Below are 20,760 nucleotides of genomic sequence, written 5' to 3' on the forward strand. Positions count from 1 at the left end.
TTTTTTAAAAAAAAGATTTATTTTTATTTATTTGAAAGGCACAATTACAGAGGGAGACAGAGAGAGAGAAAGAGTAAAAGAGTGAGAGAGAGAGAGAGCGAGGGAGAGAGATTGATTGATCTTCCATCTGCTGGTTCACTCCCCAAATGACTGGAACAGCTGGCACTGTGCTGATCCAATGCCAGGAGTTTCTCCAGGGTCTCCCAAGCGGGTGGAGGGGCCCAAGCACTTGTGTAGCTTTTCTTGCTAAGCCACAGCCCTGGCCCCAATTCTTTTACTTCCAACCTGTCTGTGTCTGGTCTTCTTTACTCAGTTTGACAATCTCTGCTCTCAGATGGGATATTGATTTCATTTGTATTTAATGTGTGAACACTGTTGGATTCAGGTATGCCATTTTGCTGTTTGTTTTCTACCTGTCGCCTCTAATTTTCGTTGTCAGTTATAAATACTCCTTTATATGTGTGTGGGGATTACATATACAGCCTCAGTGTATCACTGTCTGAGTTAGTATTGACCTACTTCGTACCTTGTGGGACATTTGGTATTCCATCACATACTACTGTATAGTGATCTATACTTTGCAACATTATAAATCATTTACTTCCTTCTTTGTGTAATTGCTACCTCTTATTTTACTTTTCCATACTTTGTCAACCCCACAATGCAATACTGGTATTATGATTGTTTTTTTAAGTTGGCCATCTTTTGGGAAAATTAAAACAAGAAAGCATCAACTTTTTTTTTTTTTTTGACCAGCAGAGTTAGACAGTCATAGAGGCAGAGGTAGAGAGAGAGGTCTTCCTTCCTTTGGTTCACTCCCCAAATGGCTGCTACGGCCAGCGCTGCGCCGATCCGAAGCCAGGAGCCAAGAGCTTCTTCTGGGTCTCCCATGTAAGAGCAGGGGCCCAAGCACTTGGGCCACAGCAGAGAGCTGGACCTGAAGAGGAGCAACCGGGACTAGAACCTGGCGCCCATATGGGATGCCGGCACTGCAGGTGGAGGATTAACCAAGTGAGCCACGGCACTGGCCAACTTTTTTGTTTTAAATCACATTTTACCATTGCCATTGTTCCTTATTCCTTCCTTTAGATCTGAGATTCGTTGTATGGCAAGCTTTCTTCTTTAATATTTCTTAAAGTACAAGTCCAATGAATTCTGTATTTGTATGAAATATATTTACATTCTTTACATTCCTTTTTGAGGGATGTTTTCTCTGAATATGCAATTTAGGGTTGAGAATTTTATTCTTTTATTTTAGCACTTAGATAGATGTCATTCCACTGTATTCTGGTTTCCCTCAGCTCTGAGAAAAATCAGTTTCTATTTGTATCGTTGTTCTATAGGTAATGTGTTTTCCTTTCTCTTTCTACTTTTGAATGCTTCCCTTTGATTTTTAGCTAGTTGACTACAATGTGACTTGAACTCTTGAACTAGGTTACAGGAGTTTTTGAACCTAAACATTGAGTTACTTTTTCATCAAATTTGGGATATTCTTAGCCAATATTTTTTTGAATGTTTTGTCTTATCTTTTTCAGACTCCAATTACATGCATTTTAGACTCTTGAAATGCTATTATGATTCATTGAAACTTGTTTTTCCCATTTTTTAAATTTTGTTCAGATTGGTTATTTTCTATTGAGATGTGTCCAAGTCCATTGCCATGTCCAATCTGTTATAAAACAAGTCCAATAGCATTAAAAAATGATTTCATAGACTAGTGGTATGGCACAGGGGATTAATCTGGTGCTTGTGACACCAGCATTCCATATCAGAGTATCAGTTTGAGTCCCAGCTGCTCCACTTCCAATCTAGCTCCCTGTTAATGCACCTGGAAAATAAGCCACATTTGTGGGAGAGCCAGATACAGTTCTTGGTTTCTGGTTTTGGCCTGGCCCAGCTCAGTCTCCAACATTGAGGAATGAAGCAATAGATGAAAAGTCTCACTCTTTTTTTATTTTAAAATTTATTTGAGGCCGGCGCTGTGGCTCAACAGGCTAATCCTCCACCTAGCGGCACTGGCACACTAGGTTCTAGTCCCGGTCGGGGCACCGGATTCTGTCCTGGTTGCTCCTCTTCCAGGCCAGCAGCTCTCTGGTGTGGCCCAGGAGTGCAGTGGAGGATGGCCCAAGTGCTTGGGCCCTGCACCCCATGGGAGACCAGGATAAGCACCTGGCTCCTGGCTTCGGATCAGCGCTGTGTGCCGGCTGCAGCGCACCAGCCGCAGCGGCCATTGGAGGGTGAACCAACGGCAAAGGAAGACCTTTCTCTCTGTCTCGCTCTCTCACTGTCCACTCTGCCTGTAAAAAAAAATATTTGAGAGGTAGACTTACAATCAGAGAGAAGGGGAGAGAGAGAGAGAGAGAGAGAGAGAGAGAGATCTTCTGTCTACTGGTTCACTCCCCAAATGGCTGCAATGGCCATTGCCAGGGCTGGGCCAGACTAAAGCCATGAGCCAGGAGCCTCTTCCAGGTCTCCCACGTGAGTACAGGGGCCCAAGCACTTGGGCCATCTTTCACTGCTTTCCCAGGCCATTAGCAGGGAACTGGATTGAAAGTGGTTCAGTTGGGACTCACATGGGTGTCCTATGGGATGCCAGTGGTGCAGGCAGAGGCTTAGTCTACTGCACCACAGCGCCAGCACCCAGATCTCTCTCTATCTCTCTCTCTCTGCCACTCTGACATTCAAATAAATAAGTCTTTAAAAAAATTCGAAGATGATATTTTGAATCTAAAACAATTAGTAGTTCTTGTTTACACTTCTGAGATTCTCCTTCTGTGTATTCATTATGGTAATTTTCATTCATTATATTCATTATATTCATTATGGTAATTTTTTACTTTGGTCCTTGGATATATTAGATACTTTAAAGATTTTGTCTCCTAGATCCAACATCTGAGTCATGCTGGTGTTATTTCAGTTGACTGCCCTTTTTTTCCCTTGATATTTCACAATTATGTTGTTTCTTGTTTCCTTGTATGTCTAGCAATTTTTGATTATGCACTAGACATTATGGATGAAATGTGGTAGAGTTGGTGAATTCTTTCATCTTCCTCTAAAAAGTGTTGTTTTCTTGTTCTAGCACACAGAGTTACTGGGTATTCACCAATCCCTTCTAAATTGGCTAGACTTGCACTCTTAACTCAGTCTCCCCTAGGGAAGCAGAAATGTCTGCTCAACTGTTTTTTTTTTTTAAAATTATTTTATTTATTTGAAAGGTAGAGTTATAGAGAGAGAGAGGGAGACACACACACACACACACACAGATTGATCTTCCATCTATCGATTCACTTCCATAATGGCCACAATGGCCAGGGCTGGGCCAGACTGAAGCCAGGAGTTAGGCGCTTCCTCTGGGTCTCCCATGTGGGTGCAGGGGCCCAAGCTCTTAGACCATCTTCTGCTGTTTCCCAGGCACATTAGCAGGGAGTTGGATTGGAAGTGGAGCAGCCAGGACTTGAACCAGCAACCATATGGGATGCCAGAGTCACAGGCAGTAGCTTTACCTGCTATGCCACAGCACTAGCCACACCTGCTCAACTTTAAAAAAAATATTTTATTTATTTATTTGAAAGGCAGAGTGACAGAGGGAGGAGGGGGAGGGAGGGAGAGAGAAAGAGAGAGAGAGAGAGAGAGAGAAAGAGAGAGAGAGAGAGAGGAAAATCCTCCAACTGCTGGTCATTCCCCAAATGCTCCTAACGACCAGGGTGGGCCAGGCTGAAGCTAGTAGCTAGCAACTCCATGTTGGTCTCCCACATTTGTGGCAGGGACACAAGTACTTGAGCCATTAACTGTTGCCTCCTTGGAGCTTTGGCAGGAAGCTGGATTGGAAGCAGAATAGCCAGGACACCAACAGGGCAATCCAATATAGGATGTGGATGTCTCAGGCAGTAGCTGAGCCTACTGTGTCCCAGGGTATACCCCATGTGCTCAAATTTTTCACTTTTCATTCTAGCTTTTACTTTTTCTTGATTTCTTAGTCCCTACCCCGCCCCCTCTCAGCCACCATGCATTTATAGTTTAGGCTTTAGTTAAGGGTTAATTGAACTAAGTTTGTGGGCAGATTTTGAGATTCTTTCTCTATGGTGGTCTCTTTTCTGGGATTCACCTCCTTTGTCTTCATCTGCCTTGAGTTCATTAAACTCTGACACCTCAAGTTAAGAAGGCTTCCGATTTCGGTTTGAGTCCTAGGTGCTCTGTGCCTTATAGATTTAGGAATCCTTTTTGCAGAAAACCAGTAAAACTATGTATCTCACCCAGCCATATTCCTTTCTTTCAGAAATTGTATCCCCTCCAGTTTCTGCCTGCTCTTGTTTACTCTCTATGCTTTCAGATAGTTGGGTTAGAATTTTTGTTGTTAATTTATGATGTTTACTTGTATGGGATATTATTTTGAATAGTTCTGCCACTATCAGAGCTGAAATTCTCAATATCTTAACTTCTTGTTCCCGTGTACAGTTCTTTTTTTTGTTACTAACTGTAACAAAAGATTTTCTACATGACTCACTCATAGTTAACTATTGAAAGTCTTTGTTCATATGTGCAGTGGTATCATCAAAGCATCTCACACAGATGGGCATTTAGTCTAGCAATTAAGATAATAATTAGGACATCCACATCCTGTATTGGAGTGCTTGAGGTTGATGCCTGGCTCCAGTTTCTGACCCTGGGAGGCAGCAGATGGTGGCCCAAGTAATTTGGTTCCTGCCACCTGTGTGGGAGGCAGGGGTTGACTTCCAGCTCCTGGCTTTGAACCGACCCTAGCTCTGCTTTGTGGGCATTTGGGAAGTGAAACAGTAAATAGGAGTGCTTCCTTCCCCCTCTCAAATAAATGAATGAATAAATAACACTTAAAATATATAATGCATATTTGGAGTGATGGAACAGGTGCACACAGATGCTGATCCTTCCTCAGCCACTAACAAACTACTTGACTAAGCTGAAGTAGTCTCAGCTTTCATTTCTTCCCTGTATCTTGAAGGCATTGGGCTGTGTCAGTTTTTAAAACTTCTTTAAGGGGCCAGCATTGTGGTACAGTGGGTTTAGCCACCAGCTACAATGCAGGCACCCCTTATCAGAGCTCCAATACGAGTCCCAGCTGCTCTGCTTCCAATCCAGGTCCCTGCCAATGTGCCTGGGAGGGCAGCAGAGGATGGCCCAAATGTTTGGGCTCCTGCCACCCATGTAGAAATCCTGATGGAGTTCTAGGCTCCTTGCTTCAGCCTGGCCCAATCCCAGCCATTGTGGCCATTTGAGGAGTGAACCAGCTATTGGAAGATCTCTTTCTCTGTCTGTCTCTCTTCTCACACTCTGCCTTTCAAATAAACAAATCTTTTTTTAAAAAAGCACTTTGAAATGTCAGACTTCTCTCTTTTCCCATAAACCATATTAAAGCACAATAGTCCTGGATATCGATGGTGTAGTGTTCAAACACACCTCCACTCCCACAGTGGCAGTGAAAAGTTCCCTTTGGGGAACCTTTGACCTCTACACAACATAGTTGGAAAAAATCCTTCCAGACCGGATGACTGATACAAATCTCTCCCAACCTGCTTGAAATACACTTTTCAATGGCTGAAATACACTTTTAGGAATATGCCATTTTCCACAGGATGTGACATGGGCAGTGGGCGGCTGTGATTCCCCCTTCCGCTATTTCGCTTTAACCAAACTTCTTGTCCTGTCTGCGACTGTTCAGCCCCTGTGGAAGACCCTGGCTGTGGGCATTTGAGACCCAGCGCACGACAGGAATTCCCCTCATTGTAGTTAAGTGCAGCACCCAGGTACTGCACCACTGTGTACAACCCACCCCCACTACCTCCACTTCCCCTCTGCAAGATGTGAGCAATGCGTGCCTCCACTTAATTGCTCCTACGTGGGTGGGAAGGAATTAATAAGCTGGGAGCTGCCCCGATCATTTATAAAACCTGTCTCCATCTGTAAAATCGCAGCAGACAGGCTCGAGAAAGCCTGTCTTTGCATCACCAGTTGGTAGCTTGATTGCCTTAAAAGAAGGAACAAAATGAGCAGGTGTTGGGCACTACCCACTTCCAGACAGCACTGCTAACTCCTACAGAGCGTGCCACCTTCCAGCCTGGGAAACAGACTGTGAGGCAGGGTGGGAAATACAGCCCACACCCTCAGCTTAAACGCCTCCTGTCCCAGCCCTTGTTTCTTCCACCCTTCCCCCTGACTACAACCTTAACAGGGAGTTCTTAAGTCAGCTCCTGGGGGAAAGACACATATTTCCTTTGCATGTAAATGCAAAACTGCCTAAGAGAATTTGCACACAGGGAAATGCCGTAATGAAGGATGATAGTAATATTGGTGATGATGATGATAATAGTTAACCTATTTTGAGTATATCACATGGCAGGCATGTGCTAAGTGCCTGTGCACAGCCTATCTCATTTAGTTCCCTCAACAATTTTAAGAGGTAAGAAATAGCAGGATGAGGACACTGAAGTCTGAAGAGATTAAAGAACTTGCTTAGGTCACATGGAAGCTCCTAGATTCAAATTCTGGCAGCTTGACTCAAATGCTACCCTTGAAACCACTCTGGCTTTGACCAGCAGATAACTACCTTAACACTGGGGCCCCACCTTCCTGCCTTTCACATGTGGAAGATGAAGTTGGAATTTTCTCTGCTCCCCCTTAAATTGGAAAAACATTCAACGTTAGAGGGGCACTGTAGTTCTGTTGCAGTAGGGCTTAGAGTTTGGATATCGGTTTAGGTGTCCCCCAAAGGTCCAGGTGTTGAAGGCTTGGTCTCTGAAGGCTTATGTTAATGGTAAATGGATTAATGTTAATGGTTAACGGATTAAAGATGAAAACTTAATCCAGTTGTGGTGCCTGAAAGGCGGAGCATTTAGGATGTGAATAAGCTGGATTCGGTCAGTAGGGTGGAGCCCACGACTGATCATGACAGTTTTATAAGGCGAGGCCACATGACATGGATGGTTTGTGCTTCTAGGCTCTTTCTCTGCTTCCTTGCTCGCAATGTGATCCTTCCCCTGTGTGCATCCCACAGTCCACCACCCTCATCAGGCAACAGATCAATGGATCCACCTCCAGAACTATGAGCTGAAATAAACCTCCTTCCTTCCTAAGCAGGTCCTCTCAGGCATTTGTTATAGTGATCAAACTCAGACTGTTATAATTAGGGGCTCAATATTGATGGGTCATTGTTGAAAGACTCAGTAACTTCCTGCTAGGGCAAGAAGGCAATAGTTGCACCCTGATGGCCTGTGGAAAAGGGGGGTAAAACTAGGTGACCAAGTACCAGAAGAGTGTGGAAGAGGCTGACTTCTCCTTGGCGGTTGATACTGAGATGATATCTAAGATCTGTTTGAATTCTATGATTGAGGAATATGAACAATATCTCAACTTCAAGATGTATTCATACCTGTGGTGATTGTGTAACTTTTTCTGGTCATATTAGCAAATTGAATGAATGGGTGATAATTTTAATATAAATACCCACTGTACTATTTCCAAGGTAACTTAGCTTGTTTTAAAGCATTTTAACTTGGTATTTATGAGAGATATTCAACAAGTTTTTGGAAAACGCACATCATGAAAAAAATTATGCATGAATTTTAAAAAATTTTTGTGCCAAATGAACTTTTTTTTTTTTTTTTGACAGGCAGAGTGGACAGTGAGAGAGAGAGACAGAGAGAAAGGTCTTCCTTTGCCGTTGGTTCACCCTCCAATGACCACTGCGGCCTGCACGCTGCGGCCGGTGCACTGCGCTGATCCAAACCAGGAGCCAGGTGCTTCTCCTGGTCTCCCATGGGGTGCAAGGCCCAAGCACTTGGGCCATCCTCCACTGCACTCCCGGGCCACAGCAGAGAGCTGGCCTGGAAGAGGGGCAACCGGGACAGAATCCGGTCCCCCAACCAGGACTAAAACCCTGGGTGCCGGCACCGCAGGTGGAGGATTAGCCTATTGATTTGCGGCGCCAGCTGCCAAATAAACTTTTAATTATATTTTTCACAAACTTTTTGAATCACTCTTTTATATGCTGCTTCAAAAAATACTATCTTAACTCTGGAATAAGTGCCACAATTTAGATGAGATTTTGTATTTTTGAGTTGAATGAAACCTAGATGAGCTATTTAGTTGTTGACATAGATGCATTACAAGGCAAGTAGCTGGAATCTTTTAAACAGATGATAACTAAATTTTGAATTTAGAAACTTTTTAAAAACATTGGAGAAAGAGACTGGAAAGTGATTTGATGAAACCTGGAACACTGGGACCCTGAGATTCATACTTGCTTGAGTGGTCATGAACAAATCACTCTACCTCACAGGCTTAAGTTTGTTCATGTGAGTATGAAGTATAGGTGCTCATGAAAATCCTATCTAGCCCAAACTACATGGTTTTTATTTTCCTAGTGATGAGATACAACTTTATTGATTTTTGTTCAGGATTTAAGATTATTTTGCTTTTAACAGTATAATGGGTTATTTATAACATGAACTTTGAGCAACACAGCCTGGGCTCGAATCTTGGTCTGCTACTCATACACTGTTAGGGCTGTGGCAAGTTACTAACTTCACTTGGCCTTATTTTCTCATCCATAGAATGGGGATGTTAGTCCATATTTTCCTGAGTTGTTGTGAAGAGTGAATAAGTTAGCTTATGTCAAGTTCTAGAGCAATGCCCAGCACACGAAAAATACTCTAGAGGGGGTTACTTTTATTACTGCTATTACAGTAGTAGCACCACATTGACTTGTATTGCTACTCGTTGGCTTTTGGGAGATCACAGATTTCCTGTTTAGACTGAGAATTCCCTGAGGTCCTGGGGGAGTGAGACTTAGAATAGCATGTGCAGTTGTGTTTATAATCCCAGGGGAGCAATCAAGCATCAACTGCAGTCTGCCTATATGCATTCCCACCCACACTGACTGATTACTCTTTGCCCTGCTCCTCTTTTATCCATCACAAAGGAAACAGACTCTTGGTAGACTGCATGGTAGACATGCAGAGCCCTCTGTGTTCTCATTCTAAAGAGCGCATCCAGGCCAGTGGGCCAGCGCCAGGGCTCAATAGGCTAATCCTCCACCTGCGGTGCCAGCACTCCGGGTTCTAGTCCCGGTTGGGGCCCCAGATTCTGTCCCGGTTGCTCCTCTTCCAGTCCAGCTGGCTGCTGTGGCCCGGGAGTACAGTGGAGGATGGCCCAAGTGCTTGGGCCCTGCACTCGCATAGGAGACCAGGAGAAGCACCTGTCTCCTGGCTTCAGATCAGCACGGTGCGCCAGCCGCAGCGCACCAGCCACAGCGGCCACTCGGGGGCGAACCAATGGAAAAAGGAAGACCTTTCTCCCTGTCTCTCTCACTGTCCACTCTGCCTGTCAAAAAAAAAAAAAAAAAAAAAAAAAAAAAAAAAAAAAAAAAAGAGCGCATCCGTATGGCTCTGGTTTCCTGGTACAATGATACCTGATGACGTACATGGTGGTTATGAACTTAGGTTCTACTTGCTAGTCCTAGCTGTGTTTCCTAACTTTGCTGCATTATGGCAGCTTACTTAACCTTTCTGTTAAGTAAGTTTTCTATCTAAATAGTGAGAATAATGATAGTCTCTAATCCTGGTGCTGCTGTGATGATTAAATGGGATAATGTATGCAAAGTCCCAGGAAGGCAGCTTGCATTTCTGTTCAGTATCTGGGCAATGTTGTAGTTACTATATATTTATATCAGGTGAGAGAATCTGCTGTGTGGATGGTCAATGAATGACTCACTGGAAAAAGAATTAAGGATCACATACAAGGGTAGTTCATAATATTCAAGGAAAACAGAATTCAATTTTGGTGCAAAATATTGAAATGCTTGTATAGTTTTTCATAATAAATTATTTTCCCCATGAACTTTTTGAAGATCTCAGATGGTCTCAAAACTTCTTTGGAGCAAAGATAAACTTCTCATCTAATTCCATTTTCCACAAATTTTTTGAAGTGCCCAGTACTAACAAATTAACTATTTGAATTATTAATTTCATAGGTGTGAAATCTCTGTGGTGGTGACTCACCCATTTAAACAGTTGACTTAAGACTATGTACATTTCAAACACCAGCCTAAGAATACAACTAGAATGGAATCTCAGAGTTGGAAAGAGCTCCAGGGGATGTCTAATCCAACCACACCTCCCTTGCATGTCTCTCTCTGGCTGCCTTCCAGGTGCTTACCTAGTTCCAATCTTCTGAAGGCAGAGGGAGTTTTGTTTTATTGCTGTTGGTTTCTTTTGGACCTCTCCCACGTATGGTGGTCCACCCCATTCTGGAGTGCTATCCACGCACGGCATGTGGAAGAATGTGGAGGCTGCTCACTGTGGTGTTTTCTGATGGGATGGTGTAGATGCAGTTTGCTAGAGCATTTGTGGGAAATCTAGTTTCCTCTGGCACTGAGATTTTCAGATCCCTATCATGATGCTGGACACAGCCAGAAATATTGACATGTCAAAGATCTTCTTTCATGTTCTTGGACCACTGCTTCATAAATTAGAAGATCAGATTGCATATCGATGCCTGTGGAGTTGGAGAATTTAGTACTAGAAAAGACCCGGGAAGTATGCCAGACCTTAGAAGTGTTCTGAAAGTGAGGAAACAGAGCCAGAGAGGATCGGGGACTTGGCTACACCGGCTGGTCAATGTGAGTATGCAGAGGAAGAGTTCTTCTTGCCTCCTCTGGTTCTCCAGCATCCTGAATAGAAGTGTGCAAGCAAGGGACAGGCTACTCTGGTTTGAATCTTGGCTCTACCCCTTGTTGACTGTCTGATCTTCAGTCAGTTCTGTGCTTCCATCTGCCTCAATTTCTTTTTTGTTTGTTTTGTCTTTGTTTTATTTAATAAATGTAAATTTACAAAGTACAACTTTCGCATCGTTGTGGCTTTTTCCCCCATAACCTCCCTCCCACCCGCAGCCATCCCATCTCCCACACCCTCTCCCATCCCACTCTTCATCAAGATTCACTTTCAATTATCTTTATATACAGAAGATCAACTTAGTATATACTAAGCAAAGATTTCAACAGACTGCACCCACACAACCACACAAGATATAGAGTACTGTTCGACAAGTAGTTTTACCATTAATTCTCATAGTACAACACATTAAGGACAGAGATCCTACGTGGGGAGCAGGTGCACAGTGACTCCCGTTGTTGATTTAACAATTGACACTCTTATTTATGACATCAGTAATCTCCCAACTGCCTCAATCTTATTTGATGTGGATTAAATATGCATAAGGCACTTAGGACAGTACCCGAGAGTAGAAGCATGCACTGAGTGCTGGTTAGTATTACTGCCCTTCCAAAGAGTCTCAGGAATGCCAATTCTTTTTTTTTTTTTTTTTTTTTTTTTGACAGGCAGAGTGGATAGTAATGGCTGCTGCGGCCGGCGCGCTGCAGCTGGCGCACCACGCTGATCCGAAGCCAGGAGCCAGGTGCTTCTCCTGGTCTCCCATGTGGGTGCAGGGCCCAAGCACTTGGGCCATCCTCCACTGCACTCCTGGGCCAGAGCAGAGAGCTGGCCTGGAAGAGGGGCAACCGGGGGAGAACCGGCGCCCCAACCGGGACTAGAACCCGGGGTGCCGGCGCCACAGGTGGAGGATTAACCTAGTGAGCTGCAGCGCTGGCCAAGACTACCAACTCTTAACCAAACCAGACAATCAGTGCTTTGACCAGATGCTACTTAAGAGTATTTTGTCTTGCTTACAGTGTGGCTTTTTATGTCTCTAGTTTCTAGTTCAGACCCGATGATCAGGACCCACCTGTGGCTCAATAACCATATGTGTCTCTGGAATCCCTGTTTGACTTTTGAATAGAAGTGATTAAAATAATTAACCCCGCCCATCATTTTTAGTTCTCAATTCACATTCAGCAAATATTTACCATGGCCTACTATATGAGTCATGCAGAGATAGGGCTTGGATGGGAGAGCGGGCAGTCTGGTGTGTCTCTTTCCCTCACCGCATACCCAAGTCAGGTGGAATGGTTGGCAGTTAGATAGGTGATACCACCATAGAGCAGGCAGGTGCATCAACCACAGAGAACAGAGGATGCTCATGCAGCACATGTGTAGAGAGCCCTTGACCTGATTTAGGGAACCCAGGAAGGACCTTGCAGAATATGTGATGTGGAGTGGGCGAGACCTCAGTGATGAGCTAGATCCTCGACTTGTTTAGATGGGGGCTGGAGGAGAGCCTTCCAGGCTCAGGGAAGAATGTGTGGAATGTCTGTGTGGCTGTTCCGGCTTGGGAGAGCACTGTGTCTTCACCAATTTATCCAACATTTAACAGGCTTTATTAAGTAGTTGCTATTCAGTGGGTATTGATTTATATAATGGGGAGACAAAAGTTAACCAAACAGGTGATGTCTTCATGTTCCTCAAAGTCCTAGTGGCTAACAGAAATAGACAGTGATGCTATGAAGAAAACTACTTAAGGGAGGGCGATCAGGCAAGCCCTAAGGATGATGTGACAGTCAAGCTGAGATGCCAAAGACATGACGGAGCCAGTCGTATGAGCTTCTGGGAAAGTCGGAAGGAACAGGGAACAAAGACCTGAAAGTCAGGGACGAATGATGTCAGTGGGTTGGAGCAACTGGAGGAGAGCCAGTGTGCTGCTGTGTGGAAGGTGTTAAGAGTTGGCATTCCTGAGGCTCTTTGGAAGGAACGTAATAATTCAAAAGGTGTTTCATTAGGAAGACTGTGATCAAACAGAAGACAAGGGTTGGTGAGAGTGTGGAGTAGAGGAGACTGTAGTGAACTTTGAGTGGGATTGTAGATCGGTGCAGCATTGTGGAAAATAGTACAGAGGTTCCCATCAAAGTTAGAATACTGACCAGACAGTCCCTTCTCTGGGTGTATACCCAAAGGAGATGAACTCACCACCTATAAAACACTCTCATACTCATTACAGCATCTCTCACAGTAGCCAAGATACAGAAACAACCTAAGCATCTATTCATAGATGAATGGGTAGAACAATTATGCTTGTATTTAAGGGCACTTCAAAAAGTTCATGGAAAAGTGGAATTAAAAGAAGTTTGCTTTGGTGTAAAAAAAAAAAAACTTTGAAATCTATTCAGAATTATTTTTCACCACATGCATTTTCCGTGAACTTTTTGAAGATCCCTTGCAAATGCAATAGAATATTATTTAGCTTTAGAAAAAAATGAAATCTTGCTATAACCTGGATAGACTGGGAGGCCAGTCTATTATGCTAAGTAAAATAAGCAAGACATAGAAAGAAATATATTACGTGATCTCACTTATAGGTGGATCTGAAAAAAATGTTAAATATACAGAAGTAGAGAATGAAGCAGGGGTCTCCAGGGGTGGAGTAGAGGGGAATGAGGAGGTGTAGGTCAATCAGTGCAAAATAGTCAACGTGTGGGATGAACAAATCTGGCACTCCAAGGTACATGGGAAATATAGGCAATGAAACTGTATTGGAGATTTTTGTTAGATAAGTAGATGTTAGCAGTTGTCATAAAAATAACCATGTGAGATGATAAATAGGTTGTTTCATTATGGCAAGTAGTTTACAGTCTCTGTGTACCCCCACAGTATCTTGCAAATCTCAAATGAACCCAAGCAAACGTATCAAAACAACCGCCATTATAGAGGCATTTGGGTTGGATCATTGATGTTGAGGAAGATTCAGAACATTAAGTATAAACTACTTAAAACACACACCCTGTGAGTCTATTTTCAGAAGTTGGGAAGCTTTCTGCAAATCGTGGTTGCAAATGTCTCTCTGGAGTGGGACTTGGCTCTGCGCATTTTAATATATGAGATCAAAGCAGGAGCGTATTGCCACCGTCGTTGACTGGAACTGCACATAAGGCAACTGTGCTGATGAATGTCCTTGTCTCAGTTATGAGCACGCAGAAGCAGCGAAACACATCCGCAGGGCTCATTATGTGGAGGATGGGTGTCCCAGTGGTTTCTGCTGGGCTCTCACCATATAGTTCTCATTCCCTTCATGAGTATTCTTTTCCTGTTGCGTCCCTTTGGACTTAAATATGTGTTTCAAAAGTGCATTGAATTCTTTCTCTCTGCTTTGATCCAGACGCATCACGCATGTTCTTCTCTTTCATTCTCCCATATTGTCTGTCCCTGTGTTGGATCTCATGCCACTCACGAGAGACTCCTGGTTCTTGTTGTTGCTCTCAGATAACAGCTTTGGGGATGATGAGGAGCTGTCCACATCTTCTGGCAGCGACGAGGAGGTGATCAAACAATTTGAGATTTCTGTGTCCCGGTCCCAGAGTTTCCGTGCAGGGACCTCTGAGGAAGGAAAGCAGACAGGACTGGAGCAGAAACAGAAATTCCACCATTTGCCCTCTAACCGTGAAGAAGATAGCACCGCAGTGTCTGCCTATGAAGGTAATTTTTGTATCATATCCTTCTTCTGTCTAGACCAGGGATGGCCAACGGTAAGAACGTTTTTTGAGTCCTTTAACCGCTACATTCTGATCTGACAGTCCAGAGAGAAGAAAATGAGACAAAACAGTCTGGAGAAAGGATGCAAGCAGCACAGTCTACTGTTTCTAGTGCCTTCCCCAGGAGAGGTCAGTGTGTCTCTGACACCTTTATGCGAAGAGCCATGAATAGACACAGGCATTGAACAGGGAAGGGTTAGGCAGTGTGTGTGGTTAAAAGCCATCAACCATCCACCTTCATGAGCTGGTCTCCTGTCGACCTAATGTTTTCCTTCTTTTCCTCATGGGCGTATGATCAGTCCAGCCACCAGGGGCCTTACACGCAGATCTTCCTTGTTTTCAACATTGCACGGAGGACATTGCAGAAACTGAGAGAAGATAAAAGAGAAGAAATTTTAATTTGGTGATGAGAGCAAAACAGGCAGAAAAGGAAGAGAGGAAAAAACAGAATTGACAAAGGGACCTCTGCAGGAGGAATAACTCTCTAGTTGTGTAGTTTGGCTTATTGATGTGAACCAACGTGACATATCTTATTGCTGTTCTTTTTAGCCCAGAGTAGGCCTCATGTAACCAAACTGCAATACCAGGTTTTATCTCCATTTATCTGCTGAGCCTTTGTCATTGCCTCTTCCCCTCTTGGCTTTTCTTTCTCTGGTGTTAGATCACAGCCTTTCTCTCCACTGAGAGGGCAAATGTTAGCTAATGAAAGTTAATAGCAGTTGATTCCCTAGGAGTCACTTGTTTAATTCCAACGCTAATGGCCCCATTTCCCAGAAGCCCAAATGTCTGGCTTCTGATTTACACAAATAGCTGATGTTCTGAGAGTTCTGACAACCATGCTAACCCTTACCCTTCCTGGAATTAGCAATAACTTATCTCTTGTCATGACTGGTAATTCTGAATTTTTGACAGATGGTGCTAGAACAGCTACATTTTTCTCTACTGAAGAGAGGACGAGTGTGCACTACGCTGCCTAAATTACCTGTAGACTTAGAAGAAAATCAGCAGGATTTTCTTAAGAATAGGTACATGCCAAATGTTTGGTTACCAAATGCCTTGGAAATATTAATGGAGTTTTTATTGCTTGATTTTTTTTTCTTTCTGTGTCATTTCTTTTTTGTTCATCTTATGTCAGTTAACTTGATTTAATGATTAAAGAATAATGAAAAGATTAATGGCATAACGAAGAGGTATATTTGTTCAGTGTGTCCTCTATTGATGAAGCTATTTCACTGTACTGTAAACATAGCCCTTTGCGATCACATTTAATTGTAGACAATTATTCCATTTTAAAAAATGCATTCAAAAGTCTTAGTGAAAATAATGTCCGTGGACTAAGTAAAACGCAAACTATGAATGAACTACTGGCGACGTTGTCTCATGTTTTATCTTAAGTGATATCTCTCATTCTTGATTCAGTGGTGAGGTGATTAGAAACATATTCCAAGCAAGTTCTCTTCCAAGTTCTATTTCGGATTGAACGTTTTGCATGTTACTCGCCACGGCAGTCTTGATAATGCTCTAAGTGGTCCGGGTCAGAGGCTGTGATCGAGGTTTTAGGCGTAAAAGGTGATCTCCAAAACAGCAGTCCATTTCTGGGGTTGATCTTTTGTTGAGTAGTAACCTTATTTTTGTGTATGGAATAATTAATTCCCGGGGCCAGAGCCGTGGCTCACTTGGTTAATCCTCCGCCTGTGGCGCTGGCATCCCATATGGGCACCGGGTTCTAGTCCCGGTTGTTCCTCTTCCAGTCCAGCTCTCTGCTGTGGCTCGGGAAGGCAGTGGAGGATGGCCCAAGTGCTTGGGCCCCTGCACCCACGTGGGAGACCAGGAGGAAGCACTTGGCTCCTGGCTTTGGATCAGTGCAGCGTGGCTGTAGTGGCCATTTGAAGGGTGAACCAACAGAAGGAGGACCTTTCTCTCTGTCTCTCTCTCTCTCTCACTGTCTAACTCTCTCTGTCAAATAAGTAATAAAAAAGAATAATTAATTCCCAAGATGTTTCCTAAAAGGTAGGTGGTACCTGCCTGGTGTCATCCCCAACAGCTCAGTTTCCCCAGGATTTGTGTTCAGTTTTGTTTGGGATGGTACATCAGTCATGGTTCAATCAGAGAAATGGAACCAGCAGGAGTACATTCATACATGTGCCTACACACATATATGTGTGTGGAGGGTAGGTGTCTCAAGAGACTTCTTGTGAAAAATTAGCTTATGTGATCATAGGGGCTGGCTAGACAACAGAAATGTGCAGCCCTAGAACCCACAGGAAGACTGGCTGAGTGTCAGGTCTTAGCAAAAATCGAAACTCTGCAGTGGAAGTTCTTTTTCTCCAGGGAAGCCTCAGTTCTCTAAAGGTCTTTCAACTGAATGATTATGTAAGGGATGATCTCTTTTACTTCAAATCAATTGATTATGAGCTTTAATTGCAATTCCAAAATTACTTTCTTTTTAACAGTATTTCTTTGATTGATTTGAAATGATGGGCCAGGGAAAGCGAGTGAGTGAGCTCCCATCCAATACTTTAGTTCCCAAAAATCCTGCAATGGCCCAGGCTAGGGACAGGCCAAAGCAAGAAGCCCAGAACTCAATCTGGGTCTCCCACAGGGGTAGCAGGGACCCAACCATGTGAGCCATCACCTGCTACCTGCCAGGATAAATGTTAGCAGGATCTCAGAACTGGGTGCAGCTCTGTGACTCAAGCTCAGGCACTCCAATAAGGGATGTGCATATTCCAAGCAGCCTAGCCAAATGCCCGTATCTGCAAAAAACCTGTATTAATGTGTGATTGGATGGTTGACACCTACCCCTGGCTACGTAGGCTTGTAAAGCCGACCACCACAGAGGGTAAGCCAAAGTCTTTGTATATTGTAGGTTCTGGAAGGGAAGAGTTGGGAGTATGAAAGGAATAAGTGGCTAAAGGGATTTTATCCACCAAAGTAGGATATGGAGTAAACAAGTTGAAGAATTTCTCTGCTAAAATAAATATGATCGATATGACACAGCTATGACCTATTATGTCTAAGAAGCCAGGATATATTTCTCTGATAATAAGTAATTACTTTCGTGCTTCTGTGTGAGCTGACAGGGTCCTCTCTCATTTAAAGCCTTGGGGAGACTGCTTTATGTAAAGGTGGACCACATTTCCCTTTTTTCCTCCTTGCAATTTGACTTGTACCCCAATCTGCATTTCCACTTCATTTCTTGCTTCTCTGTCATGGAAAATGCGTTGTTACATTAATACAGTTCTTATGTTTTCCAGTTATGAATAGCTTTTCAAGGCTTAATGTAGCTGTTGAAAATTCCCTTATTACTGATCTAGGTATTATCACTGTAGGAGTTAAAGCCATGAGACAATTTTATGGGGGTAATTTCTTGGCAAAGTTAGTTTTTGTGCTGAAATCCTGCTGGGTGCTACACATGTTGATGGATGGCCCACTGTTTAATAGGACATTTTACTGTTCATGTATGTGAGGAATGGGTGTGCTAATTAGAGGCTTGAAAGAAAATTCTGCTTTATATTGTAGGTTTCTGCATGTGGAGTTTCCCTTGTTCTGTCATTTTCTGCGGCCTTTTTTGTAGTATGTTTGCCAAATAGCTCAGAGCATGAATGTAAAAATGTTGTGGTGTCACAGGAGAGTGTTTCCAAGGGAGCTGATCTGAATTCTTCACAGTGCAGACTTCTCAGTGGCCTGCTGTGCAGTCCCCATTCAGGAGTCTGTAGCTGTGTCCCGAGGACCAGCTCAGCCTGAAGGTGTTTTTATGTGGTCTGCATAGGGTGGTAACAGATTTTTTTCAAGTCTGAATGCTTATTATAAATGGGTCATATATTCTCTCGTATATATATTCTCCAGGTGTGTTGGGGCACACCTGGCTGCTTCAAAGACTTGTTACCTGCAGACGTTAAAGTTATTTTCAGGTGTAGTGAGAACTCACCAGCAGACAAAGTAGAGGCAGTGGACGCATGCAGAGCTTATGTTCTAGCTGAGGTTACAAAAGGTTAACGGGAGAAATGATTGTTATGTACAGTATGCACACGAGAACCGAGCTTATGACATACTTTGCCATCCTCGTCCTGGCTGTATTTATAATTTCCTCTCATCCTGGGATATTGGCTGCTGGAGGCCAAAGAGGTGAGATAGCCTTTGCTGGTCTTGGAGTGTGGGGGCCAAATGAAGGGTAAGGCTACCGATTAGGAAGACCCCATCAGCTGTTCCTTGCCTTCTGATTGCAACTTAGACACTGAGGTGGAAGAGTAAGACCAACAGGCTGTGTGTGTGGTAGATAGAGAGAGAGAGAGAGAGAGGGAGAGGGAGAGGGAGAGGGAGAGAGAGAGAGAGAGAGACTATAATACTAATGTCAGAGTAAAACATTGATGTAGAGTCAGAAGGCTCAGGATTGTTGAGGCTTTGGTGGACAGGATGGAGGGTTTGGATACCACTGTGGACAGAAACGCATCACTACAGGCTCACAAACCAGTGAGATCACAGGTGGCAATGAGTTAAGAAGCAGTAGAAAATGGGATGTGATGGGTTAGAAGAGGCCACCAAGGATAACGATTATGGAATGTCTACTGGGATCCAGGTGATATGAACTTACACAGCCACAATAGCCCTATGATGGCTTTTTATCCCTTTTTAGGTAAGAAATCAGGTTTAGAGTTTCAATATTGTTCAAGTTCATAAAGCAGAGAGGATTTAAACTCAGATTATCTGAATCCAAGTCCAGTGTTCTCTCCATAGATCAAGTAAAGAACATTTGTTTTTCTTTGAGAGAGAGGGAGAGAGAGAGAGAAGGTGAGCACTTCCATCCACTGGTTTATTCCAGACCTGCTAACAGCACAGACTGAGTTGTGCTATACTGGAATTGGAAGCTAGAAATTCAGTCCAGCCTTTCCACTTGGGTTCAGGCTGAGACCCAACCCACTTGAGCCATCACGGCCCCCAGGATCTGCACTAGCAGGAAGCTCAAGTCAGAAGCAGAGCCGTGAGCCAAACCAAAGCACTACAATATGGGATGCAGGTGTCTTAACCACGGGCCAAAGGCCTGGCCCGAGTAAAGGACTTTATAACTGGGAGAACCACTGAAGACTTTTGAGCAGAGAGTAATACAGAGAACAAAAGGAAGAAGTGACACAGGAGACTGTGTGATCTCCATATGACTGCTTTTGCTTTCTGGATCTTTCCCCAAAGCCTTACGGCCATTAACTCCAGCATAATGGTAATGTGTTTATTTTATCCTTCTGATACAAATATACATTCTTTGTGCTCACAGTATTACAAAGCATTAAGTCTTCTTGTACCCCACATAAACAGTTAGGGACCTTTTTGATTATATAGACCAAATTTATCCACTGTATGGATGGAGTTATACTTCTGCAGACATTATTGGAATAAGTTTTATTTGTATGGTCTTAATCATTGCAGTGATTGAATTTCTGTAGGTAAGAAAAATGTAAAAATAACAGATTTTGAAATAGTTTTTTTTTTTTAATTGAAAATCTAGATTTGGATGGAGCCAGCCAGCTAAGTTATCCTGAGATTCCGTCATATGGTGAAGATTCCCCCATCACTGCCCGCTCACAGTCCTCATGTGAAACAGGGGATACCAGGCGCCATGGTGCATCTAGCCAAGAGACACGCGTGGCCCGAAGCCCCAGTCGCCAGTCCGCAGAGGGAAGCTTGGAGAGGGACACAGCTTTCAATACCCAGGAACTGGAGGATCCCTACGCCACCGACAGCTCTTCCATGTGGAGTCCAGAGGCGAGTCGTTTGTTCTGCATTCTGTCCTCACACTCATTGGTTCCACTTGTCCTCTCCTCCTCGTCCCCTTCTCCCCTGAATTTCTCCAGAAAGGAAACATCCCCTTGAAAACCACAGACCTAAACAAAGCACTTTCACTTGAAACAGCTTTCTGTTCCCATGACCCAAGCCCCATGTGTGTTGATAAAAGAATTATAAATAAATTAATTTCATTCAAGATGGAAAACAAAGAGTGGTGAGGAAAATGGTAAAGCATAACAAGAATGGTGGCAGAATAGACTCAACTTAGAACTACACTTAGAACTTCAACAGCTGTTGGGCTTTTCTCCTATCTAAAGACTTCCCTAGCAGCATTTTGTAAAGAGGGTTCTTTGGTTCTTTAGGGAAACTGGTTTATTTCCTTCAGGGTTTCAAGTGAAGTGGAGTTTATTTGTGTTTGTCACAAATCTTGAGTTTTGATGTTAAAATTCTTTTAAAAATTATTTGAAAAAATAAAGATACAGACAGACACACATATGCACACACAGAGAGAAAGGAGCAGAGGCAGAGAGAGG

The 20,760-nt window shown here is 43.4% G+C and overlaps 1 protein-coding gene across 1 annotated transcript in view; it reads left to right on the top strand.

Moving 5' to 3' along the window:
• The window catches only part of SYT16 (synaptotagmin 16), a 131,595-nt gene that overhangs the window by 80,799 nt on the left and 30,036 nt on the right, over window positions 1–20,760 (top strand). The window contains exons 2-3 of the mRNA XM_062181556.1: window positions 14,181–14,393; window positions 19,950–20,206. Coding sequence (XP_062037540.1) covers window positions 14,181–14,393; window positions 19,950–20,206 — 470 coding nt within the window. The remainder of the gene's footprint in view (window positions 1–14,180; window positions 14,394–19,949; window positions 20,207–20,760) is intronic.

Source organism: Lepus europaeus, chromosome 22 (assembly GCF_033115175.1).
Source record: "Lepus europaeus isolate LE1 chromosome 22, mLepTim1.pri, whole genome shotgun sequence".
Classification (NCBI taxonomy): Eukaryota; Metazoa; Chordata; class Mammalia; order Lagomorpha; family Leporidae; genus Lepus; species Lepus europaeus.